The sequence below is a fragment of the Harpia harpyja genome, chromosome 8 (assembly GCF_026419915.1).
Source record: "Harpia harpyja isolate bHarHar1 chromosome 8, bHarHar1 primary haplotype, whole genome shotgun sequence".
In the NCBI taxonomy this organism is placed as follows: Eukaryota; Metazoa; Chordata; class Aves; order Accipitriformes; family Accipitridae; genus Harpia; species Harpia harpyja.
Window position 1 is genome coordinate 31907826 of NC_068947.1, and position 27979 is coordinate 31935804.

General features: G+C 37.8%; 1 protein-coding gene across 7 annotated transcripts in view; it reads right to left on the bottom strand.

Annotated features, from left to right (window-relative positions):
* The window catches only part of ROBO1 (roundabout guidance receptor 1), a 760895-nt gene that overhangs the window by 24643 nt on the left and 708273 nt on the right, over positions 1-27979 (bottom strand). For 6 of the 7 annotated variants that reach the window (XM_052794285.1, XM_052794283.1, XM_052794279.1 and 3 more), the window contains 8 exons: positions 27151-27272; positions 24463-24694; positions 23092-23213; positions 19790-19961; positions 12268-12465; positions 8874-8900; positions 6160-6202; positions 2296-2450 (listed from right to left, as the gene is read on the bottom strand). In XM_052794285.1, coding sequence (XP_052650245.1) covers positions 2296-2450; positions 6160-6202; positions 8874-8900; positions 12268-12465; positions 19790-19961; positions 23092-23213; positions 24463-24694; positions 27151-27272 — 1071 coding nt within the window. The remainder of the gene's footprint in view (positions 1-2295; positions 2451-6159; positions 6203-8873; positions 8901-12267; positions 12466-19789; positions 19962-23091; positions 23214-24462; positions 24695-27150; positions 27273-27979) is intronic. The other variant, XM_052794280.1, reaches the window with a different exon arrangement.

Genomic DNA, 27979 nt, shown 5'->3' on the forward strand with positions numbered 1-27979 from the left:
ATAGATATCCAATCAGTAACTGTAATTAAAATGATTTGCATTGAGAGGAAAAATCAACCAAAACTTAACAGCAGGAATAACTAAACATGACAGTCATCTCATGTCACCTCAACAGCATTTAGACTTTCTTGTACTTGTGATAAGAAACAGAGATACAACATATTTTTATAAAACAGACTGAAAAATGATTACACATAACAGAATTAAAGAGAAGCAGTACAATGTGAAAGGTAACTCAGTACCCAGTAGCAAGTCTTTATTTGGTCATTGTTTCCTTGTACAATCTTATATTTTGGTTTGAAACAAAAAGACAGGAAAACAATCTGGAATTTTTGCTAATTTTTAGTTGCTTTGGATATTGCAAAATAAGTAATACCATAGTAATACCATTGTCCTGTATGACAAATATATCTCATATAGAGAACATGAATTCATTCTTCTAATAGTTATTGCATTGTAAGATCACCACTTATTGCATAGAATAAATTAGACGTACTAATGCTCTGGCCACTAATGTATGAATCAGTGTCTATTGTATTATATTAAGCAATTATATATCCAGCATATTCTTCATTCCTTATACCTCATGCTTTGCTATAATATCTTTGCAGAGTCACTTATAACATATATTTTTACCTCCTTCCATTTTCAGCTACATCCGATTTGTGTGTAGGGCAATATAATCAACACAGTATATGCAGTAGGCACATTTTTTTTTACACAGACGCATTAGAAGTCCTCAAACAAAATACTTAACGAAAACGGGTTTACCTATATAACAGAAGATTTATTCTGTTAGGGTTTTTTTATAGCATCTACTTTTAGAACAACCCGTTCCCGTTCTGTAGACTTGGAAGACAGTACTATACTTAAAAGAAATTAAAAATGCACAGTTATTTAGCATGTTTACAGCTATAGAGGGGATATCCAACTCTGCTGCTTCAGAGCATAAGCCAAGCCCAAGCTGACACAATTAAGAATATTTGCCAGATTTTCCAGGACAGAAGAGACCACTATGAGCATCTTGTCTGACCCTCAAGCTCATAAGCTCTACTTGAAAGGAAGGAATCACTTTGCAACACAACCAAGCTTAGTATAAAAGCTAGATTGATAAGGAATCCACTGCACCTCATTACAAGATGCTATAATACTTTACAACCCTCAAAAACGTGCATTCTCTTCCTTTTCTGAACTTGTTAAGTTTCCATTACTAGAACTTGGTATGTCTGCACTTGCCACAATAAAGTATCTCTGTAACAGAATCTTTTTTTTACAGAGGTATTTGTGGACATGATATCCTTGGGCAGGGTAAGATACAAGTCTCTAATGTTAAAATCTCTCACCGTCCTCTGAAGCACCTGGCACTGGTCACTGTCAGACAGGATATTGCAGGAGATGAATTACCACCATCACATTGTGGTTGGTTCCACATTAATTACAGGAGGTAATGCTGTTTTGCACTTACGTGACTTCACTATAGGTAATCATACTCCCTCTCTGAAATGCTGAGAAATGCTACCAGCAAAAATCAGCTAGAGATGCTGGTAGTGGAAAAGACTAATCTTCATTCCTCACCAGTAACACAAACTGGGTTAAAATAAAAGGAACGTAAGGTCCATTTAAAACAAAATGTGCAGCAATCAGCGCTTCCAGATATATTTCCCCAACTGTGTTCCCATGGAACTCACGAGGTTTTCTTCAAGAGCACTCTGAGTCCTGCCCAAGCTCCTGGGAACCACCATTTAAACTAACATTTCATAATTGCTTTTAGAGTGTGAAGTTAACTTATTTATCCACATGCCCTAAACAGAAAACCAGCTATCCAATTTTGTACAGAATGGTACCCCAAGGGAGGTTTTGAATGTGCCAGAGTAGACTGACTGTCTTGCAAGTACTTCTTGCTTCCCATCACACCCAAACCAGAAGGAAAATCTCACCAGTGTCATTTTGGTACTTCTCCTTCTCCATCCAAGCAACAAGGATGTACAGAACAACCTAAAAATGATCTTTTCTGCTCTTTTTCAGATGCTGAAACAATTCAGTTCAGTGTGACTTTTGGTAACATTGAACTTTGCAGCGGCTCCTTCAGCCTACAGCTTGCTAAAGCTATCCAAAGGGGACTGAAAAAACAGATCCAAAAAGGGACCAAAAGCATAATCATGACACAGAGGAGAAAATGTATTAAGTCTAAATGCATTGGAAATAAAAAACCAAACCAACCTGTACACTCTCTCAGGTATTAGAAACACATACTCTGTAAAGAAGATTCCTTAGCAAAGTAGAAACATATCTAACCTGGTCGACTATACGTTGTAAGGTTGCTATCACTGTTTCCGTTGCCAGAGGTGCAGCAGTTGATGGAGCAGTCATTGTGATTGTTCCCTGTGTTAGGCCAAGTATCTGCTAGCCATGGCTGAGTGGCTGGTTCACTGATGTTTAGGAGTCCTGGCCTTTAAAAACCAAAGTTTGGTCATTTCAAAGATTAAACAAAAGCATTTTCACATTGCAATTACATTCTTCTCAAAAGGTTAGATACTACAAAATAGTATCACATATTTAAAGGCTTGAACATTGGAAAATACAGCTTGATTCAATTATTTAATGGTTTCTAGTCTTCTATATATCTCTATATAACCTGTTCCTTGCTAAGACACTCTGAAGCGAACAGCCAAGGACAGCATCAGTTCAGTTTGCTGAACTACACATATACATTGGTGTGTAACCTTTACCTGTCACTTTTTTTTTGGGGGGGGAGATGTTTCTGGGAAGGTTGTATTTTTATTTTTCCGCCCCTTCTCCCTTTCTTAAAGAAAGCAAGGTAAAAAAGGGGAAACTGGCAAGTCAAACAAACAAAAAATTCACACATGGAAGCGAGATGGATATGCGGAAATAAGAGCCAAGTCTGGAAGTGAATACTCCCAAATTCTTTGTGATTTATGAAGCCAAGTTCTCCTCACCATCAGATAGTACTATTGTAGTGGATCAAAGGGAACAGCAGATTACAGAAACCTCTGCGGCTTGGGAGTATTTGGATCTCACTAAGCATACCAAGTGCACAATACACATCTTTGTTAATGAGTAAGCTACTTGCTTAATCTTTATGGGGGTGGAACAGCAGCAGCTCCTAAGCAAGTTTAAAGTAAATGGGAATACTCAACACCTTTGAAAATATCCAGATATCAATGCTGCATACTGCCTGCATTTGGAATAAAGTGTATTCCTGCCATCAGCAGAAACAGCATTCCTTGGTTTCCACATTGCTGAATTTTTCTAGTGCGTGTGAAAGATGCTCTGATGAATGTTCTGTAGAATCTTTGGTGCCTTTTCAATTTTCACACTAACAATGCAATGGCATGTTATAAAGTCCCAATAAGTAGCATCCCCTAACAACTTAAATTGCCTTTAATAATTAAGGTGCTTTTAAAAATAGATAATTTTAGCCACTGTCATACATTAAAAAAAAAGGAACACAGTTTCTTTCATCACAGGATTTAACAGGCAACTTTCCATTTGAAATAGTGCAGAAACTAGTCTCCATAATATTAGATGTGATGCTTTTAAAAAATAAAATATGCTAATCCTCTTAAACTGCAAGTTGAGAATACAAACTGCATGCAGTTAGTCGTGGGGGATATAGTCTGTCAGTGCCGCAGGCTTAAGTCATAGTCTTAGAATGACATTTAAAAGATCTATACATATATGTGTATATATATTTCTGTACTGTATATGTCATCTGACAATTTAACATGAGAGGTGATGAGGCTTGACTTAACTGTCAGGCTAACAAACAAGCCAATACACATACACTAAACAAGTATTTTTTTGTAAATCTGAAATAAAGGTACAGCTATGTAGTCCTGTAAGCAGGCCAGCTGATTTTAAATACTCTGCTTTTTTCCCCTACCACTCCGCTCTTACTACATCTCAAGGCATTTGGAGGAGACAAAGCCTTCTAGAATGTTTCAGCACTTTCAAGACCTGTGTACCGGATTTTTGGATAAAGAGAGGTCCTTTGCTTCTAAAATTTACTTTGCATTCTCACCTGCTGTCATGTAAGAAATGTGGTGTGAGGTTTATAAGTATGTAACTGTATGTAAGGTATGTAACTGACGTAAGGTATATAACTGTAGGCAAGAGATGTTTGCATTACAGCTCCATAGCCTGGTGATGACTGGAGAGCATCGTTTCCAAAGGTCTTTAACCTTTGCAGCAAATTCCTTGAATCCTTGAATTACTGTACTGGGTCTGGGGTAGGGGTGGACTAAGTAAGTGGCTGTGTGGGTGCCTAGCTGCTGGCTGGAGTCAATCTACCACAATTATCACTACTTGAATCCTGTCTAGAAAAGGGATTGCCACAGAAATGGGTATTTTTTCAGCATCCCAGAAGTGGGGATGATATTGAAATATATCACTGTGACATTTTGAATTCTGAATAATGCTTTAACATGCCCACGTAACTGCACTTGGCAAAAATGCTAAACCTCTCCAAAACATTGCAAATATAATGTAAGGAAGTGAAAACCTTAGGTATAGAAATCAGAGAAAGGTTTCATATGTAAAAATAACTTTTTTTTTTTTATATTGCAGAAGTATGTTTCAGATTCTATAAAATATGGTACAACATACACCCTGTAAATGCTATATACGCAAATGAACAAAAGAAGCATTGATGTTAGCACTTTGAATCAATTACATTGCTAGATTGTGGCACTGATCCCTAAACCTAGGACAGTAAAAACCGATGCTGCTTCTCTAGCAGTACCAAAATGACTGTATACAATGTAGACACTTCTGGGTTCATTTCTGTCCTCTGAGTCTATGTGAGTGTGCTTTGCCTCGCTTGTGCTGTGGGAAGAGCGAGAAAACACAGCAGCACAAAGAACACAAAAGATGTTAACTGCATATCTTTTTGAACAACCTTGTCAGGGAAAAAGAGGGTTCGTCTCTGTTCTCTCTTACTTTCTTGCTATCCTGGGGTGAAGGCGGCAACCCAGTGATTAACAGATTTGTCCATTCAAAAATCACATGGTAACTGTTACAGAGGTTTTCCTCCATGGTTTTATGGCTATGATAAGGCAGCAGCATACAGTGCTGGACAGAGATATCTGCAATTGCTCTTAACATGCCAGGTTCAGCAGCAGCAGCAGCAGAATAGCCTCGCCTCTGCACAGCATTCAAGTAGACCAGGAATGTGTAATTTTATGCCTAATCTTTACCATTACTGAATTTTTGTATGGTCTTGCAAATTAGGAATCACAAGATGCCACCTGTGAAACAGGAATTGATATAGGAATTTATCGCCCAGCTGCTCTCTGAGATTTTAGAGTTTATTTCAGCATCATGCCAAATCTTTAACTGAGATGCTTATAAAAAGACATGCCTGAATGTGACCTAGGACAAAAAAAAAAAGGTGTGCCACTAATGTGACACTGCTCTGACCTGCCTTTTTTGCTAAAACCGGTATTTTGCCTCCAGAAGAAAATACCACCTCTACACAGGAAATATAAATTACTGTTTTGTCCATTGCCATTCATTAAGTAATAACGTAAACCCAGTAAACATGTTTTAGTTAAACCCTCAATCTGGAATGGGCTAGGTTCTCAAAGCGGGGGGCTTTAAATTTAAAACCTATCTGTTTCCCTCTCTTTCAGTGCCCTGTCTCTTGTAAGCGATGCTTTAACTGTTTTGCATTCACAGAAAGATTTTTTCTTGAAAAGTCAACTTAAAAGCTGCGTATGTCTTCTTTTTCCAATAAATGTTTTCTTTCTTTGTAGTATTTGTGAACCAACTATATTTCTTAATTTTCATAAATGCCACTACTTAATTACTTTTACTCCCTTAATCAGCTGGTAAGCCAAGTCTTTATTTTGAAGTTAAAGCGCTCCCTCTGCTGCTCATTTTTTGAGATGCAGTTTTTACAGGTTAACAAAGCTGATAATATTACAACTCATTCTTTGGAAATCAACCTAAAAATTCAAACCATATATTCTCCTTCTAAACAGAAAAATATGGCAAAAATGTGTAAATTCATAAAATAAATTTAAAACATATCTTTGCAAGTGATTATTCTGCCATCACTTACACGGACAATTGTACTCCTAGCATCCTTAAATTTAGTTGCACACAATTTATAGCTTTAAAAACAAAGCACATAATTACCTGCCTCCACTGCTTACGGCCTCTCCTCCTCTCTGATACGTTACTGAAATAGTTAAAGATAAAAAAAAGAAATAATTTTAAAATTGTAAAAGACTCCTTAAATAGCAGTATTAAATTTGCCTTTGTTTCATTTTAGCCAAGACAATAAATGTGCATTGTTTATACATTAATTCTGAGTCTCATCTTACAATCTATTCCTTCAAATGCATTTTATACATAATACTTGTGTTGCTCGGTAACTGCTAGTCTTAGCTCCAGCAAAGTTTTATATTTCAGTTCTGTTCTGAAAAACACAAACACACACATGTATCACTTAAGAAAGCAGGAAGCCATACATCAGGTTGAACTTATGCATAACATAACTTTGCTGACTTCAGTGGAGTTACTCTGTGGAAGAATTTAGGTCATATATTTATTTCATGAATGGCTAGATGTTAAAGCTTTGCTCTACCTTATTATTTTGCTAAGATTAAAGAGGTATCACGATTCTATAACAGACCTTACTTCCAGTGTAAACAATGGCTCATTACAGCTGAACCTACTGCAAAAACACATGCTCTTTCTGAATGTTACTGCAATATACTCATGGAACAGGCACACTCAAAAGTCCACAGAAGCTACTAATTTTATAACATTTTACAATTGGATTTATTAATGATATTTTTTTTTTTATAAATCCTGGTAAAAAAAAACTGGCAGAAAGAATATTTCCTCAATTAGAAGGAACAGTTTTGCTAGCATTTCAGAAGTATTACACATTAACAAAGTGGATGTCCACATGCATTTATTTCTTGGCATGGATTGCATATCCTTCACAGGAAGCATCATGATTGAGAAGTTCTTTTTTAGGATGCAAAGATCCAAGAAGAAACAGTGCTATAAATTCTGCAGGTTTGCACTGGGTTTGGCAAAGGGTTAAGGAGACTGCCTCCCTGCAAATGCTGATGGATTCTACATTTTCCAAACAGGAATGTGTTGAAAAAAAGCAGCCAAATTCTGCTCTTTAGAAGAACTCCAAACTGGGAGTCTGCAAGAGAGAGATAAATGCTGGCAGTGATTACAATAACAGGATTAAAATGTAGGATGCATTGCTACAGGTAAGTCTTTTACTATAGGTAGTGCTAAAGAAGAGGGTCTGTTTCGATTTAAGTCAATGGACCTAATGACTGGGATCCTGGATTGAAAAAGGATTTTTTTTCCCCTTTAAATGTTTTACGTACTTTGTGTTTTTTTCCAATTTCTTCTTTTACAATCTCAGTGCTATTTATTTTGCAGCTCTGACCTATCTTATGGAGCCCTGATATTTTCTTTTAATGTTAAGAATCCAACTGAGAAAATATACGTTAGCTAACCTACCTACCTCTGCAGAATTTCAGTAGCGTGCTACAATTGTGATTGCAATAGAAGCCCTCTGTTAAGCCAATTGAAGTAACAGCAAAATAATAATAGTTTGAATTAGTCTCCACTGTGGATCTTAAAGGACTTCAGAAACATTAAGGGCCACTCTGACTCATGCCGAACAGTAAGCAACTCCACTAAACATAATAGGATGACTTTTGAAACAAGACACTATTCAATGTGATTAAAAGCATGTGGATAAGAACCTAACCCATTACAATTAGGTTTGTGTGGATGAATGCAGACAGACATGAGATGGCTTCATCTGTGGTCCAACTTGGAAGGATGTAACCCAGCTGCTGCCCAGAGGCCAAACTAGTACAGTGCTGATTTTGAGCTAATATGCCCTGCTAATGTGAGTGTGCAGAGGAGGGAATAGGTGGTTTTTACCCTGCCCGGATATACATGTCCTGCAAGTCTCATAGACCTCTTGTGAAAATAAGGGATTTAGAACAAAGGAGGAAGAAACAACCTGTCTGTTCACTCAGGCTGTAGCCAAAGGTAATGCATACAGTATACTGGTGGGTACTAAATGTGTTGAATTCTATCTACTGTAGAGGAAGAGCTGCTGAGCTGCCAGACTGTGGGACTGACTGAAGGTTGGCTCTACAGAACGGAAAGGCTCTCATGGACTTTGGTGGGCTATGGCTCAGGTTATGTCAGATTTTGTACATTTCCAAGTGAAAAGAAATAGAAGATTATTTTAAACCCGCCCTGAATTTGAAATATACCTCTGTTTATGTAGAACAGGATGATTATTTTAAAATTTCATAGCACAAATACAGTTTAAGGCAGCAAGCAAAGAAATCTAACTGCAATAACACTTTGATTTACTGTATCTTCCAAAGCAGACAACTCCTAGGTCACTGGATTAATGCAGATTCAGAGGAAAGAAAAGAAGCAAATGTTTCACCAACTATAATCCCACTGAAACCCCTTCAAGTCAGCATTTGGGCTCTGCTAAGTCATTCCTCCTCCGTCAGAAGCACCTTTTGCATCGCTAGATGCAAGAGGCCACAGTACTCCTCTGCAATATGCAAGAAGAGAGCCCAGGTTGTACAAACTGACAGGATCATGCTACAAAATGGCATGCTTGCATCAAATGGTATGCTACAAAATGGTACACACAAACGGAAAAGTGTCAGCTACAAAGCAAATATACACTACTTAGAGAACAAAATAACGAAACCTGTCATTAATGAAATTGTTTTAAAAACCCTTTAGAACAGCTGGGCTGGTTATGTCAGAAAAAGAGAAACAGTACCACAAACACATGCTAAAGTAACAAAGAAGGGGGGAAAAGTGCAAATATATACCTGTTGGTGTGAAGGTAAAAGACGGGACTGAAAAATCAAAACAAAATACAAACTGGTTATTAAGCTGAAGAGAGAAAGGGTAACATACCACATTAGTATAAACCTAGCAGACAGCTGAACATAAAACAAATGTATATAACTAACCCAGTCGTTCAGTCACATTGATATAGAAATAAAATTAAATTTGTTATTCAGAAAGAAGCTTGTCTCTGCAGGTACTATTCTGAAAAAAAAAAAAAAAAAGCTTGATACTCTATTGTGTTCCTAAGGGGACTGGACTGTGGTTTAGCCTTTCAAATACCTCTCAGTTTGGTATTTTAGGTTTTTCTGAAAATCATAGCACAAACAAAACCCCCACACTGTTAATCATTTTAGAATGCAGAATGACAAATTCCTTAACAAAGCCTTATCAAGGTCCTATTGAATCTTATCTGCAGTTCACTAAGTAAATGCTCATTACGCTGAACTAATAGGCACACTTATGTATTCAGTAAGGAAATAATAATCATATAAAGGAACAAAGAGGACTGCTGTTTTACTGTCTCTGAATCAAGAATGGCACCAACTCTCACTGCAATAAAGGCACTAAAATCTACTGCAGCAATTAATTTTTGTTTTCACAGACGAGACTGTTAAACAGGGTTATTATCTTTCTTTCTTAAATAATCACAAAAAAAGGCTAAAGATCTCCCTAGATCTAACACCTTTCTACCTTTCAACCCTTGGCTTTAAGAGGGAAAAGTTAACAACAGAACAATGACATTGCTTGACAATCTTCACTCTCACAGCTACTATAAATCCTCTCTGGATCAATAGGGTCTCTAATCCAAATACAGAGCACTAGCATCTGCTCCTCCTATTAGCACATGCTCCCCCTCCTGTTGACAAGACAGTATAGTTTTCCTACCACCGATGAGCAGAAAAAGGCTAACATTGCCCTTTTCGATCTAATGACAGCAAAGAGAAATGTTATGAGAAACAATATTCACTAAAAGTAGCCTTGAGACAGAATTTGATCAGCAAACCTGGCACAGAAAGAAAAGGTTCTGGCTAAGAGAACAACTGCTTAATCTAATTTTTACAGTAACTCTGATGTTTGGGGGGAGTCCAGAGTGTCTTGTTGTTGTAATTTAGGATATGCTGTAGATTTTCCCCCCTTTTACCAAGTCGATTTATTTCCAGGGATATGACACTAAGCAAAAAAGGAAAAACCTCTGAGCATTTGCCCACTTCAGGCTTCATCTGTAGCACAGCTCTTTATCTTGGGAATTCCATTGTATTTTCTTTGAGCTAGGCCTTTTCACACAGTCAAGTTTAATTTAGCTACATTCAAAACTGTAGAACCATAGTAACAAGCTTTCATTAAAATAGAAGGTGCATTTAAACCAGAGCTATTCAAAAGAGAATCAAGTGTCTCAAAATTAATTTGCAATCACAAGGACATGAAAAAAAATCAACTACTGTCTCATTACTCTTCTGTGAGCTAAGTATTAAACCTACTTTAGTTTGTTAAGGAACTGAGGAACAGATGAAGAGAGGTTCAACTAAATGAAATCTTTATCGCTACCACACGAAAGAACAACTTAATTCTCAGAGCTTCTATTAATAAACTCTTCTGAGTGTGCTACTACAATATGTATGTGTGGGAGTAGTGAAGTATTTTAACAGATGTCAGCCCTGAAGCTAAATATGAAAATAAATAAATAAGTGCAAGACTGAAGAAAGTTTGGGCTTGCAGTGATGACTTGATGCACTGCAGAGTGGCAAACTACTCTGCAATTTGTATTTCACTAAAGATGGCTTTTGTCTTGAAGAACACTTGATAATAGAGATGCAGACTCTACTTTTCTGTGTATTTTCATTAAAATCCTCACCAATGTACACAAAAGATATTTTTACAGATACTGAAAAACACAGCTGTTTTGAACAATAGCTGATGTCATTAAAGTAACCATTTTTAAGGACAAATTGTATGCCTTTTGCTTAATCATAGGTACTGCTGAAAGCATAGTGATGTTAGTTTGATAGAACTGTAGAAAGGCAGTATGGCAGCATGCTATTAGTAAAACAAAACAGCGCAGGCCAATGCAGCAGTGTGTTGGGATCTGTCACATCTAAGAAATCGTAGCAGAACAAAACCAAAGGTGAAATTCATCCCTGATTTCTGTAGTTACAACTCCGCTACAAGCACTGTGCCTGAAGTCTACCACGAGCATTGATACTTTAATAGCATGGAGGACACCTAAACTCTGCAGCACTCCGGAACTATTTCCACGTTTCCACTCACTCAGTTGCTATTTTTAGCACTGCTGCTTTTTCATAGCAACACACTGCTACTGTTTAAAAATTGCCTATCTGTCTTGCCCATCACACATTCATTCTTGAAGTGACTGAAGAATGTAATCTCATGACACCTTTCATACGTTGTGTGCACCTTTTAAGCCTAGGTCCATATTTTGATTGTTAAATACCAAACATTCTCCCTCTATTCCTTCAAAAGCAGGGTCTCCCATATTCTGATTCATTCCAGAATTCATGGTTCTCACTCTATGAGTGCCTATGAGGTACTGCTTTGAGATGTAATGAACTGCAGCATATTGAATTCAGCTTTAACTTCAGGGCTTAATCATAAGATTCTTGAATCAGGAGAAATCAAGTTTTTATTCCAGAAGATCTTCTAGGTAGAGATTCTAGTTTTGTTTATTACAGAGTATACTCTAAAGCACTGCTTGCCCACCGACAATCTGATATAAAAGGCATCAATAACATGAAAACGAAAAGTGCTTTAAGTTAGTCCCACCGCTGCCATTCTAACCGAATGCAAGATGTGATAGCCCCAGAATTCAGTCGCAACAAAGGGTTTCACAACAGCGTTTATGAAAGAGTCTTGGAAAGTATTATTGACTGTTGTGCTTTTGCAAACAGCCACTTCACCACATTCCCCCGGAACACAAGGAAATTCAAGTACACGCACCAAAAGTGTTACTGTAATGTACACCACTGTTAGTATTCTTAGCAGCAAGCAAAGAACTGAACAGGAGGGACAATGAACTACCATCCACTTGGCTCCTTTTCAGATGGTACAGTGTCAGGCAGCAAGGGCATACTGGAAGCTCCCAGCCTTAAAAATCCATCTTTACACTTCTCACTTGTAGGAGTATCTTTATGAAAAGCTAGTCTAGGTATTTTGCTAAAGGCTTATGCTTTAAAGCCAGGTTTAACACATTATGTAAATATTGCTGCTTTCTGCATTGGCTCCTGATCCACATTTCCTGAAAGAATTGTGGTAATTTGATAATTCCTGCATCGAGTCTTAGAAGAACAAGAGACTAAAGATAAATAGCCAGTAAACAGACATTCAGCAGCCAGCAGACTGAAATATATAATACGGCACCTTTTCTGATACCAGCGTAAGTACTAGCGAGTCCATTTCGCTTCTTCCTGTGGCGATACAACCAGATGCTGAAGACCATAAGGATAATCCAACAGGCTGCACCAATTCCAGCAATAAAGGCAGGCTGCTTTACTACATCAGAAATCTGCTGGGCTAAACTGAGTTGATCTTCTGAAGACACAGGATTTCCATGAGAATCTGAAAAAAAGACACCCAAAATAGCCAATTAATTTGAATGAGGAACTGTAAAAGCAGCATGAAAAGAACTGACATAACCATACTCCAGTTTTTCAAGGTAAAATCCTTAAGACTGCTCTTCAAAAGCTTTTTTAACAGGTCTAGATAGAAATGGTTTGTTTTTCATACAAGACAGGTACCTCCAACTTCACTGACTTGACTTTGTTTACAAAACCAGCTAAAATCAAGCCACTAGGCCTACAAATAGAAAGTTAGGTTCATAAATTTCAAACTTGGGGACTGCTATTTTTTTTAATTTTTATTTTAGCAAAGCAACACCAGCTTCAGAAAATTATTCAGAAAGTCAGCAAAGAATACACCAAGAAAAAGAAAGCTCAAGTATGAAACATACGTAGTCTGTTCTTTGAGCTCTGTGAATGGGTAGAAGTCAGCTACCCAAACATCCACTCTCATAACTGAAAATAACAGAAGAATTACAAATTCAAAGTACCTGCAGATGTGGTTGGTATTGAGGGATACATTTTAATTTAGCAGTTCCTCACAGATGACTTAAATCTTGTATTACACAGTCTAATATACTATTTGCAGTCTCACTTTGACCTCAATTAAAAAAGACTGAATATTTAAAAGGATGTAAAGAAGTAAAAGTACAAAATAACCAATCCTGCCCTCTTGATGTGGATGAAAAAGCTAAAGGATAACTAAAAAATGAGATGACTTGGTAAAAATAGTCAAGCAGTCTCATTATTACTGAACAAGCAGCCCTTTTCGAAAACAGTTCATCCTTAAATATCCCACATCAAAATAAAGAACATGTATTTTTCTACACACTGGGTTTGGTTTTTTTTAATAGAGAAAGCACCTGTAAGAATCAGTCTTTCCTGCTCTTTCTATACTGAACTTTTGCAAGAACCTTCTAGGAACAGCAGTAAGAATATTCACTTAGTGACCAATGCTTTCTAACTGAAATGAAGCAACTCAAAGACAAAATACTGCCTTCCTGACTTTTTACCACTACAGTGAGCGCTTACTGGAAATTTCATTACTGCACAGGGTGAGGGCAAGAATTTGAAACCTTTACTCAGAGCAGATATTGCTTTACACATTCCACAGCTTAGTCTTTGAAATACCCATTTTTACTCTTGTGTAAATGTAACGATTGGTTGTTTTTTGCTACAGGTAGTGACATCAGATTCAGAATGAGAGGTTAGTGTTTTAAGGAGAAAGGTACTGTTATTAATTCTATTAATATAAACTATGTAAGAAATGAAAACCTATTTACTTAAAAACCAATACCTTTTCCCTATGAACTAAGCAGCGAATAGGTTTTTATTTTTTCTTATGATGACTTGTCTTGCATTATTCCAAAAGAAGCCTAAATAAAATATAAGAAACTGCAACACAAACAGGAGATGGAATGACAACAAATCATACAAATAACAAACCTCCTCTGGAAAAGGATACCTTTTTGAATGGGAAATGGTTAAAGTAGTAACAGCTTCTTCCAGTGACAAATTCCAGATTTCAGTTTTTGTGACATCGAGGTCAAATACCTATTTTGCTGAGGAATCACCACTGCCTTTGACTGCTACCTTATTGGAAATTTTATTTCATATTTCAGATCCCTTTATCTTTTGTGATCCTAAGTGCACTGCCTAGTCTGAAAGTTCACCAGGCAGACTCATTCTTTTCTTACTAATACACCCTTTGTGTCTGCTGGGTTTATAGATTTCATGCCTATTTGTGCAAGGTTAAGATGGGTTGCTTCGGATTTTATGGAGACAGCCAAGTGAAGTTCCACACAAGTGCCCAGATGGGCTTAAACATATAAAGTATACCGTGACCAATGAATTAAATCTGTCACTCTCTATCTCATCTTTTGTCTCTTTGCAGCTGAGGCCGTATTAAGATATGAAAACTTGCATCATCAGTCTCTTTTCAAAATGAGTAAGCCTACTATTTCTATATTTTTAAACAGCTACACTACCTTATACATGTTAATGGAATAGAACAAAAGATTTCTGGAGAACCTATGGTCCTGAATAAGTTTAGAAGACTGATAAATACTTTTTCTCTAATTTTTTAAATATATACATTTAAAACAATAAATCTAGGGGAAAAAAAAAATCACAAACTCAAAAGCCAAATAAGAATGTTTTTTAAACATGTCAACAATTCAGCCATACAGAAAGACAGTACTTTTATATATACAAACATTTTGCATTGCTCAGTCAATGCATGTCTGAAGATTACAAAATACTGAAGAATCTCTTTGAACATTTATTGTTCTAATTTTTAATTAAGATTCATTTCATGGTATTATTTTGCTAGCCATTGCAAGCATAAGAACTGCATAATGTATATTTGCTTTTAAGAAACTAAGCTTATGGCACGTTGTACATGGGTGGACTGTTAGAGCCATTACATTAAATGAGCTGGTATACATTCACACACATGGTGAAGAGAAAAATGTGGATGTGTTCATGTACAGTCATACAAACAGCATTATAGAAAAGAAGATGGAAGGGCTTTCAAGAGGCCACATTTGACCCACGTCCTGCTCCTCTTATAATTCAAAAATAGAAAGTAAGCCAAATATAAAGCAAAGGGAATGAAATCTAGTGAACCCCTCATTACTAAAAGTTTCCAGGAACATTATCTTGGAAGCCTTTCTTTGAGAAGGGTATCTTCCCTCTCCGTAATAGTCCTGTGAGATCCTGAATGATCAGTCAGGAAAAGAGACCTTGAACTAAAAAAAGTACTTTTTCTCCATCCCAGGAAATTTCTGGAAGCTTTGACTGATATATAAATGGTTCATAATCAACATTCTTGTTCCTGCTTGCACTCCTCGGGGAGACGTGCCAAAATAATAAGTGAACATAAACATTCTACGGCAAAGCGCATCTTACTGCCAGAGCAGCAGCCGCAGCATTTATGTACTTGAAAATGCCTCAGAGTTGTTGGAGCAGGCTGATCCCACAACTCCCTGAAACCAGCATATTATCACAGTGACTCATCCCTTCTTCTTCTACCCCAAGATAAGAGCCTTCTTTTTAATCACAGATAATGTTGCTATGGCTATTGCTCACAAGCTACCCGATTTGACTGTCTTGGAGGTCTAAGTTTCAAACTTCAATGAAAACTAATTAGGATTTGCATCAAGAAGAACTGGGACTTCTAATTCTCTAATGTTAAATATTCATATAAATAATGTAAAATCTAACATTTAAGTTGTTAAATGTTAAATAAAAGATTAATATACAATTAAGATTGGAATGCCAAAGATTCAAAAAAGACAGGAAATTCCAGGTTCGCAGGGGTGCAAGCAACCTTAACTTTGCCCTGTACATGTACAACCTATGGAATGGTACTTTTCCATATGACTGTCTCATTCAGTATACAAAATGTACAAACAGTAAGTAGGAAGTTCTAAGTTTTGTTGACATTGCTAATTCTGGCAATTCAAAATTTCCAAAACACCTGGAATCTGCAAAGTAATGTCTGAGTGTTTCCTCAAATATATGTGCACGATGCAATATGAACATTATTTGGTAAAATATTACCAGGTTAAGAATATGCAGTTTTGTCTCCTTCCTAGTTAAATACATTTCCAAAACTGGAAAAATATCAGTTTTGCACTTCAGTCTTGTAACATACAGTTTGAGGAGACAACACTGAACTGGTTTGGAAGGGTTTGCTGTGAGGGAAGAAAAAAAAGATTACTTTTTTTGAGTTGTTTGCAGGCCATAACACAAAAATAGCAACAAAAACCCCTTACAACTATCACACTAGAAGTACTTGAAGGGCTGACAGAATAATATCCCTGAAGGCATGCTAGCTAGTTCACAAATTGCATCTCCTAAATGAAGCAATTAGAATAATAACGATTCAATGAGACTTTCTTGTGTTTTGTACACTTGAGACATCCACTGGTTGAATAACGCACTCAATATTTACAATAATTGTGCAGACATCTCTTAATAAATAACTGCATACCATATATTCATACAAATCATGTGTTTAAGAGTAACATTAACTGCAGTTGTGGGGCTTCTCAGAGCTGGTACCCTGAGCAAAATATGGTGCAATATGTTCCAGTTTCACTGCTTGTTTGCCAACAAGCACAGGTAATACTGCCAAGCTATCATAGGTAGTAACCCATCACTGTACAAAAGTTAGGCTAGAGATCAGCAAAAAGTAATTTGTTGTGATAATTCTCACCTTTCTGGACAAAGCATTTTTGTACACAATGTCCTGAAGATACCAGTCGTGACAAGAAAAAAAATTCTGTCAAAAGTCTATGATTTTTTTCTCCACAGCACAGTCTTATAAGCACAATATAGTGAGCTGTGCCTAGCTCTCATGAAATACGAATTTTTTTCCTTAACATCAAAGCTCTTGCACTCTTTCTTTCTGTAAATTATCAACTTTTCTTTTAAAACAAACAAACGAATGGTTTTCCAGACCTTGGAATTCCACAGAAAACTTTAAAAGGTCATTCAAAAGCCAAGAGGAAAATTCAGAAGTCCCAAGGGGAGTGTTTTAAGAAGACACATGATTTTTCAGTTGATCTTATGATTTTAAACGCTGAAAGGTGACTTTTGAATAACAAGCAAGTATATTGTTGGTTCGTCCCTGGTGGCACAGGAAGTCTGGGGTACTGCAGCTCAGTGAGCTGCTTCGTGTCAGCTGAGACATAGAAAATGAAAGAGCTCTGAGCTTACAATTTGTACCTGTCTTTGTAACAGGTTAAGTGCGTGCACAAGGTCAGTTATCACAGCTCAGCTGATGCATGGGACTGCGACTGCACGCCTCAGCTCTCAGAGAATCCAATGCCTCCTGTCCTCCCGCCTTGTTCTGGAAGGCGCCTCCGAAAGGTGAAGCTTCCTCCTGTCACACACCCAGCCGAAACTCTGCCCAGGCATTTCTCACAGTCACAAACCCTGGAGCAGCCTGCACGGCACACAGACTCAAATATGAGGTCGCTGCGCAAGAGCATTGCCTGCACCGGGGAAGAAAACCTCTTCTTTGGATGTTCCAGAGCCAGCCACAACCTTGCCTCAGAGTTTTGTAAGAAAAACACATTATAAGGAGATAGATGTTTGATTTTAATGAAAAGTTCTTCAAAAAAGTAGTAAGTGAATATCTAAATCACATAGTATATCCTGTTTCTACACACGGAATTCTTAATTAGTTAAAAAAAAAGTAAGGATTGTACTAATTCAGATACCAGGAAAAGACTTCCTGGAGGAATAGTTAGGATCAGTGACAGAAATGCAGAAACCTGAAGTTGTCAGTGGCAAACATGCAGTTCCTAGTGCATATAGTTACAGGGAGTCAGGACTCTTTCAAATCTTCTAAAAGTAGCATCCTTAATCATCTTTCCTCCTGCTCCCTGGCCTCGCTTCCCTCTCTCTGTAGCCATGTAATTTATTGCTGGTAAAAAGTGCCAACTGATGACATCAACAAATTAATTTTCTTTCTTCAGAAAAGCTACCAGAAAACTCCAGTGTCTGCTCCACCCCCATGCTGGGAGCACATCCAAGAATTAAGAATGCGCTTCCTTGTGGGGGCTGTAGGAGAACTTGTATCACAGGGCAGAGCTAGGTAAACTGCAGCCATTCTTCTGCCTTGATGATTTTAGGCTGATCTGTGCTACTAAACGGTACTCCTCTTAAATTTAAGTACTAATTTTCAGCAGCCTCCTGCAGTTGCTGAAATGACTGCAGCACTGTCTATGTATTTCTTCGTGCTGCTTCTAGTAGCATGGATCTCCACAAGACTCCTGTCTCCAAATCTTTGCCATGTAACAACCAAATTATGGGGTTTTTACTACAGTATATGTAGATTTGGCCCTACCACTTAATTAGAAGCAAGCAGTACAGACTATGAAAGCAAACCCCAACCATAAGGAAATATACAGATTCTACCAGACTTGCACATTTGAGCACCCTCTGAGCTGTGCGATTGCTTCATGCTTTCTAACATAGTGTCAGTAATGGCCACAAAGCCAGAAGGTGGCAAAAATCTTACCCCGACAGTCTCATTTTTTTTCTTTTTCCACTTACCAAAACCCCAAAGTGATTAAGTTCCCTTATAAAATTCACCTTCATTTAGCATTTGCTTATCGTCAGAGAAAAGGAAAAAAAAAAAGTGGTTATGAAGTCTTTGGCTTTGAACATTGAGGTTACCCCATTATTTTATACTCATAAGCCTCACTAATTTAAAATTTTCAAAATCTAAGCCATATAGAACAAACTTGACTTTGACTGGAAAGCTGGCTGTAGGAAGCTGTGAATGGAAGCTGGCTGTAGGAAAGAACAATCCAACAAATGACTATGGGGTTTTGCACATATTAATGGATTATCATATAAACTGTGTGTAATTTTGTCGTAAAATCTCTATTAATGTAACTGGAAATCATATGCCTGTATAAGTTAAATTAAAGATGACCTTCATTTTAATAGCCAAGGAAATGTACATGTAATTTTCCGGAGAACATTAGTCATTCGGTCTTGTTTTCACATGCAGTAGTTATAGATTTTTTAAATATAAAAAGTGAAATAATGAGGAAGATCTACTAATGATACAGAGATAGACGGACATAAAGTCCAAAGCAATACGCTGAGTTTGCTTTCACAATTATCTACTATAATTATAAGGTATTTTGATACAGGCATACTGGTAAACCAGCATGTGACTATACCTAAAGCTACTTTAAATAATCTTCAGCTAACCAATAGCAAAGATGCATTTCTCCCAGATACATCAAGGATCAGTGCCGCTGATCTGCATTTATGACAGAGAAATGTTTGGTGTAAACGAAGTTAGGAGGTCAAGATTATTGCAAATCATCTACGTACCTGTTTTTCCTGTACTCAGGTTATTTACTAGCTTTCACACATAGTTGATATTTATTGTGCTTAATTTTAGCATGCTGTTGGTTTTTTCTTCAATAAAGAAAGATAAAATCTGATCAAGACAAATTACATCCCTAAACTAAAGTGAGCCAACACTTAGTCATTCATACTCCCCTACATGTTTTATTACACTAGTCTTAAGTGTGAAAATTCACTTTGAAAAATCAATAACCAAAAAGCACTACTGAATTGGGAGATTAAAAAAACCTGTGTTGTTATAATCCCATCTTTAGAATGCAGTTCTAAGACAAGTTTAAAACCAGAAGTGCCAAATCCTGCTATTCCAGAGATCAAGTAACGCTATCTGTTTCACTTGTCTTGAAAGTATTTCTGGTGCCATAAAAGACAAAAGCAAACAAACAAAAATCATTGAAACCAAGAGGCAGGATTACCAGCAGGCTTACCTAATTGGATAAACTGGGGATCGCTTTTCACTCCAGGTCCTGCCCCAGTACTTGCTGCCACTTCCACACTATATCGAATACCAGGAACTAGAGAGGGGATGACTACAGAAAAGGTGGAACCATCTACCGTCTTGTTTATATGGTATCGACTTTCATTGCCAAGACACCAAACCTGCAGGGAAGTAAGTGTATGGTACATATAAATGTTCAAAATTCAACACCGAAGGGTAAGTAGAAGGAAGGATGACACATTCCTTTCTGCTGGATAAAGAAATTTAGAATTTGCCACTACTCTAACATCTACAGTCATGGATTGCTGTCCTAGGCACTGTATGAATACTGAAAAGATACTTCTTGTTCCAAAGAGCAGCTCCAACTACTAGAATTCTTTATGGGTTTATTGTAATTCATTTACAGTTCAACCAGTGACATCAGTGCTAATAAAACTAAAAGCGTTAGTAACATGGAACAAATAAGGGAAGCCCCGTAGCCAAGAACCGTTCACATAAACAACAAAGTAAGAGCATTCAGTTAAATGAATTTGCAATGCTCTTCTTCAGGAATCATTTGTCAAGCAAGGCTTTCTTCACTCAAGTTCAAGGGCAAGTCTTTCACCACATGACATCACAAGAGAACCGATGTCATGCTGGAATCCAGAAGTTATCTTTTTTTTTTTTTAAATGGCAGCAAGAGGCAAGGATTGAGTAATATGCCATCTTCTGTTGAGAGACAGAAGCACAATTTCATATCTCAGTTTTTGGTTAAGGTCAGGACGCGGGTCTAATGACTTCAATTCACCACTTTATGAATTACATCAGTGATATTAAATGATAGGGAGAAACAATATGATGAGATATTTTTATCTCTTTAGGCCTGCATGATTGTAAGACCCTTTTTCCTTCTCTGGATGCCAAAGATTGAAACAAGGCTAGTGGAACACTGTGAGGATCTGAAATGTATTTTAAGCTCCTTTGAAATAGAATTCCACCACAGCATATACATAACTGCTGCTGCAGAGCAGGTCAGAGCACACAAAGAGAAGAGAATCTCCTTTTTGTGTTCTGATACTAAGTAGAGAGCGTTTCAGTCAGTAGTAGTAGCAGTATAATTATCAGTAGTATTGCTCTTAAATCCTAAAGGATAGTCCAAGAAAATGCTCTTATGTAAATAAGAACTTGATAAAGTGAGGAACAAAAGATTTAAATCTACATTTTGACTTATGTCATTCTCACAGAATTCTTACTGCCACCTTGTACAATGGTGTATGTGCAAACAGTAAAAAAACCTGTTACGTAGTTACAACTATGCACTACAAATTCATGAAAATGTTTTGTTCTTAGGCACTCAAATACATGGAGAAATTCACAAAACAAGAATGTTAGGTTAAACACCAGGTTGTTCAGTACTTGCCATACTATTGTATATGTTATGTATGTATCTATAGTATATTGTATTGATACCTAAACAGGCAAGTGAAAATGAACTTTTAGAATGTTATGAAGGAAGAAGGAATTCACATTAGAATAGACACATAAGTGAAGAAAGAATTAGTATAACGAGAATTTCTAAGTTCATGCTAGGGAAGGAGGGAATGACTTCTGCTGTGATTTGAATTTCTGCCTTTTTGTGTGTGCTACTGACACTTCTTCAATTAAGATGGTATCCTCCTTCCTATTTATTTTATCCTTTAATTAAAGTAGGTACACTCTTGCCTTAGATCTGAGTTGCTGAGAAAACAAAGACTTCCCCCACACATGTGTACCTTTTTTTCTGGGAGAAAACATAGGAGATAGAAAAACAAAGAGGATAGAAAAATGAAAAAATTTTACAAGACTTCTATTTGTTTTTTTCTTGTTATTAGTTCTTAATCTTAAACCACTGCTTCTGCATTCATTTAGTTTTTAGACAGAAATATTCATTACATATAGCAACTTAAATAGCAATTACATATATATTCATTGTGTGTTTTCTGTCCACGGTGAAAAGCACAAAGGAAAATAATGGCATCCACACAATAAATGTAGATGTGAAACATGCCAGTGTGCCATCTACTGCTACACAAGCACTACAAGACACTTGCTCCTATACCTGATAGCCTATTACCTCTGAATGCTAGGAGGTATGTTAGGTATTATATCCACTTGGAAATGTGAATTTCCTGACTTTTATTGTTTTGTCCTTACAAGTTTAACATTCCTCTGATGCAGCTTCTTGATGGAAATAATTCCACCTCTTCAGCTCAAGGTCTGTCTTTAAATAAAATAACTTTGCAAGTATTTTTTTTCCAATTACATTACGTATTTGAAACTAAGCCATAAACTGATTTTTTTTACCAATTGACCAGGTTTTGAAAGGCGCTTTATTGTTCTAAATTGACCATGAAGCTTAGTGATCTCTTCCCTTTCCCATTTCTACTGAAGGAAAAAAAAAATAGCTGAATGAGTTTTGGTGGCTAGGAATATATGTCTATAGCACAGTGTTTTAACCTGAAAAATAGCCAAGGCATTCTCATTTGAAAAATTTTCTCAATAATGTGCATTTGCAGGAGACTGAAACCAAAGATCCTGCCTCTCTGTGGCTATAAAGCTTACCTGATACCCACAACTAGACATTTACAGTGCCTGTAGCTTGCTTAGGAAGAATAAGCTTCATTTACTTTGCTATGTAAATTATCGCAAAACAATTTGAACTGAAAATAAATACAGTGTATGTTGCTAGAAGAACAGCAAATGATATTTTATAATGTATTTACAATTTGACAAAAATTAAATATCATAATGCAAACTATGTTTGTGTGAAAGAAAAAAAAATTTCTACACACTAAATAAATTTATTATTATACAAGCACATTCTTTACTTGAAAGTTTTCCATTTAACTACCCAGTTACGCCTAACTTACTCTGATCTTAACACTGTTAATTATTATCCCTGAGCTTTTCAACTCATTAAGCCTGCTTATATTTATTACCTTGGCCAATGTCTTTTGAGTCACAAAACGGTTCTCAAACAGGTATGCTTCCCTCTCTACTTGTCTGTGCATTTCTCAAGTTATAATGAAGGCAAGAAGGCAGTTGTTTTAATTAAGAGTGTTGACCCTTTGCTTTGATTTATGGAGGCTGTTTTAATTGCCTTCTACCATCTAGACAGAATTCCTAAATATGGACTTTGAGTCAAAGAAGTGATTTTCTATCCCGTTTGCTCTGACTAACCAGTAGATGGAGCCAAGCATCCACGAAAAACCTCATCTGTCACTACCCGGCCAATACGCCCTCTGCCAGGGGACCAAGGCATGCCAGCAGTACCTTGTATTCTTGAACCATCCCGTTCTGGTTGTCCTCGGGGGGCGGCTGCCAGGTGACCACAATTGCCGTCCCGTTCCCATCGTTCTTAGTTACTGAAACACTCTGAGGTGGAGCACTAGGAGCTGTGTGGTTGGAAAGAAGGATTGAACGGTTAAGTTTGCCGCACGCAGCAGTGAGCTTTTTTAAGAGGAAGATCGTTTCTGGGCTACACAAATGCACTCTTTTATGCCCCACCCTTCATTGAGGACAGTTCTTGCCCACAAGATAAAATGATACAGAAGTGTGTGAACCTGCAACCAGGCTCATAAGTTCTGCTGCAGTCTTGCTGGGCAGGACAGGAGAAGTCACACTCATCACCAGACTCTCCAAACTCAGATACCCATTACGTGAATGTCACAGTCCCAAGCACTTGCGTTCCTCACTGGTCGCAAATTGTCTCGCCCAGGATCAACAGTTTTGAACGATAAAGTCTACAAATTGACCCCAACAGAATGCTAATGCAGTTCCTCTAGTGTGTAAATAATAATGAGTAATACAAAACCTACTAAAATCAGGACAGAATGTGTTAATATTAACACATTTATAATAATAATTTATGTTTTGCATTTTAAATAGTCTTTCTAAAACTGGATGCTTAGCTGATGCTTAGGATGAATGCAGTTAAGCACACCTCTTGAACCACTCGCAGCAATAAACCAGACCTACACAGCATTTGTACTGGGGAGGGAAGAGGGAAGGGGAAAGGTGACACGTCCCAACAGAGGCACTGAAATCCCTATTCAGAGGCACTGGCCATCTTGCATACTCATTATGCCTGAGCAGCAATAAAAGGAAGAGCTTCATGAACCTTCTCTTTTTAGCACACATATGAGATGGAAATACATAATTTAGTCCACTATATCTGTTGCCCTCATTCATCTTTTCGTCTTACTGATTGATCCAGATATAAAAGCCTTCTAAAAATGTGGTTTCCATTCCCTCAGCTACAGCGCTTTGATGATTTCTGTGGTGTCTGCTATCTACTCAAGATAGTGATTAGCAAGTGCTTGAATCTGACAGAAGTCACTTGTGACCAGACCATGAACTCAGCAGGGAGGAGTGCACACTGCAGTGAAGATAAAAAGCACATTTCCCATTGTGTGTTGGAGGGGGGTTTTGCACATCCCTCTCTCTCTGTCTCTCCTGCATGGTTCTGAATATTTACTTCTGTGTCACCAAGCAATTCACATAATCATCAGTCCAACACAGTCTCCTCTGCTGTCTCTAACAGCACACACTTCAAACAAAATCAAATAATGAATGTATCAGAGGAAAGCAGGCCAGACTACTACTTCAAAAAGAAAAGATGAAGACAGTCTGGCTCCTACTTGCCTTCTTCCAGGGTCTTTGCAAATTTCACTTCGCTATCTGCTCCCTGAAACTCATTAAAAAAAGGGCGGGCCTTGATTTCGTAGTTTACACCTTTCTTCAGCTCAGGAATGATAACGCTGTTTTTGGTTGGAGTCCTCACTTCAAAGATCAACCACTCTGACTCTCCATAGGATGCTGGCATAGGTCGGTACAGAATTTTATATCCTTGAATGTACTGGGATTGCTGGTCCACCTGGCAAGACAGCAGAACACACAACACATCTTTTGACAAATACGAACCAGGAATGATGTCTGTGACACTATGCGCAGTCCTTGGACTATCCATTCATTTTACTCAAAGTAAACAACACTGCCGAAGCAGATGAAGGCTCCTTGCATTACAGCAAATTACAGGCCTGATTCACAAGTGCATTAATCTGTTTGAAGCTGGTAGAACTGTGCTGGTTTCCGTGGATTTATGAAGGCATTAAAGGGGGATAACGGAGTTGTATAATATGCCCCAGCTCCGTAAACCAGACAGCCTTTGCATCTGCGGAGCGATGGGAGCTCCGAGCAGGCCAGACTTCTGCCCACCCGAACCTGCCCGTCAGGGCAGGGGGCACATGGGGGAAGGAGGGGGGCGAGGGCAGCGGATCTACAGCTCCACAACTCAGGGTGATGAATACAGAGATCAAAGAGAGAGCCTGCCAACTCTCCCGAGGTGTGGAAGCCTCCCAAAATCCATGAAATGAGCACTGCTTCCTGCCTGCTTCCTTCTGGAGAAAGCGAATTGAAAGGGCAGCCAGCTGGCACTATCTCCATCACTGTGATTAGGCTGGGCTCTGTCAGAAAGCAGATTTGTCCAAGCACTTCCTCCATGTCCACCCACTCAGCAGAAGGTTCCTCTGCTGGAGGGAAAGAGCTGTTTTGAGAGGGCTCTGAAGCGGCTCATAAAAAATCAGTATGGTAACACAGATGAGACTTGGAAAAGCAGATCAAAATGATACCCAGTGGTCCTGACTGCTCTTTAGACCAAGGTCATTTTGTATCACACGTATGGAGAAAGAGATCTTAATGTAAATGAGGGTGGGACTCAATGCGTTTGGCTATAGCGGAAACAGAAAGCTATCTTACAGAAGTGATCTCTCATGGAGCATTCACTATCTTTTAACTACTAGTTTCAATTTCTGATGAATAAGAAAGTCCAGTAACAACAACAACAAAAATTTTTGAAGTGCATCAGATTCTCCCTATTCTCAAACACCTCATACAGTGATCTAATAAAACTGTTTGCTTGCTATTTTACTCCAAAAAGCAACATATTTCATTTTTAATAATCACATAAAGAATGCATGTGTTAGCTGAAACTGAGGTAATGCTTATTTTTGAAATTGCAGAGAAGCCACAGGCCACCCAAGAGACTGACAAAAACTGCCTGTCTGGAAAAGGTTGTTCTGTAAGTAAAGGTCAAACAAAATCGTGCTAGGAACTTCAAAGATGTTTTAATGTTATTGGTTAAAACAGGAGATTGCCTGCTGCAGGTGGCCATACTGTAGGTGACAGTGTAATTACCATGCAACACAGCAGGTATTATTTGTATTCTTGCAGCACCGAGGAGCCCTGGTCATGGACCAGGACTCCACTGGGCTAGGGCTCTTCTACAAAGTCAAAACGCCTTTTGTTCTTGTTCAAAATGTTCTGCCATGGCATGGCAGGGGCTACACCCTGTGCCCTCCTGCACTGTCCCTGCCAATATATTGAGATGTTCAGATGGAAGTCCTAAGACGACCTCAAAGCTCACTCCCTTTGGATTTATTCCTGCAGCTGGTATAATTATCCCCCATTTCTTCTTCATTCTGCATTCTATTTTAAAACTGCTCTTCTTTGAATTACATTTTCTTACCTCATTGCTTGGTACTTGCATTTTCCCGTGTTGTTCTTTCTCTTCATTTCTACCTCCTGATTGCCAAATGTCTCCCACAGTAAGCCATTTCTAATCCTTTCTTTCACTGAGGCCTCCACCTTGTAAACCTACTTGAATCTTTTTCATGTATGTTCCAATTCCCCTTGCTTCAGGACTCATACGGTATTGTTTCCTCACTCTTTCATTTCCTCTACTATAACCCCCACACGGCCAACTTCCTGTTTCCTCCCACCAGATCAACATCAACGCAACATCTGAAAACCGTTTGCCCTTTTTGTCTGTTCTCCCTGTAGTGTGCGTACTCATAGCACTGTGGGAAAGGATAGATTCATATGAGGCTATATGGGTTTCGGTGCATGGCTCAGTATGTATGGAGAATGGATGTAACACTTTCAAACAGAATTATGCGGTACTTCTCCCCACTGGTGACTGACAGACAGGGAAGTCCTCATGTTATCTCATTAGGGGACTGATACACTTCCTACTGAAAGCAGTGCAAAAGCTTCAAATGTTATGACTTAAGAAGGCTTTGATCAGTCTTCCAGAGGAGAACTCTGAAACTCTCACTGTATTGTAAACAGCACTCTCTATGGAGACATAAAATGGTGAAAATGGGACAAAATTTAATGAAGTAGGAAAGCAAAGCCCAAATAGCACCCATTCCAGAGAAAAACATTTGCAAGCATACAAACTACACAGCTTCTTAAAGTATGACTCCACTACAGTCAAACAGTACAATTCAGCAATATATATAACCACCTCCATGACACAAGACTTATACTTACAGTCCAATGAACTTCAATTGAGGAGGAAGAAAGGATAGTAGGGTTGTGCAGATGTAGTACCACATCACCTAGTTCTCTCTGGACCTGCTTGTGATCCACACCTTGACTTGTTGGTGGAACATCTGTAATAATTTAAGATTCCATTCTTACAAGTATATATGAATGTTAAAATAAGTATATGTAAATACAGATGAATAGATCATAAAGCATATGATGTTATCACCAATAAACTTTACCCTAAGTACTTCCCAATTACATAACAAAAAAACTACATTAAATATTTTCCTGAACAAATCACCAATGCTTAGGTAGTACCAAATCAATGCACGGCACTTTCTTCGACAGAGAGAAACAGGAGGGAAATACTGCATAAAAATTAAAAACACACTCAGGGATGTCTTTGGTAAATGACTAGAGCAGCATCTCTTTATTCTTTCCTGCTGGGAGGAGAAAACGTTCTATTACCCATTGCAAATTCCAAGAGACCAGGAAACCTATGAAGAACGGCAAAAGCAGAAGCTGTATCTTCAGATATATTAATGGGCAAACTTGCTGTATTTAATTACAAAATAAATGTAACAACTGAAAAAGAGAAAAATGAGTCATGTGGCTGCAGCTTCTCTGATGACAAGTGACTTCAGTAACAGGAGGCAGGGCACAGCTGAGTGCTGTCTGGCTTTTCTAACATTTGGTCTATTCTATAGCCAAAAGAATTGTTCAAATGCATGAAGGGACAAATTAATCTCAAAATACACAATGGTACAATGGAAACACATATTTTCTGCATGCAGAGCCCTTAAAAAAGCATATTTAACTGAATTGGAATGAC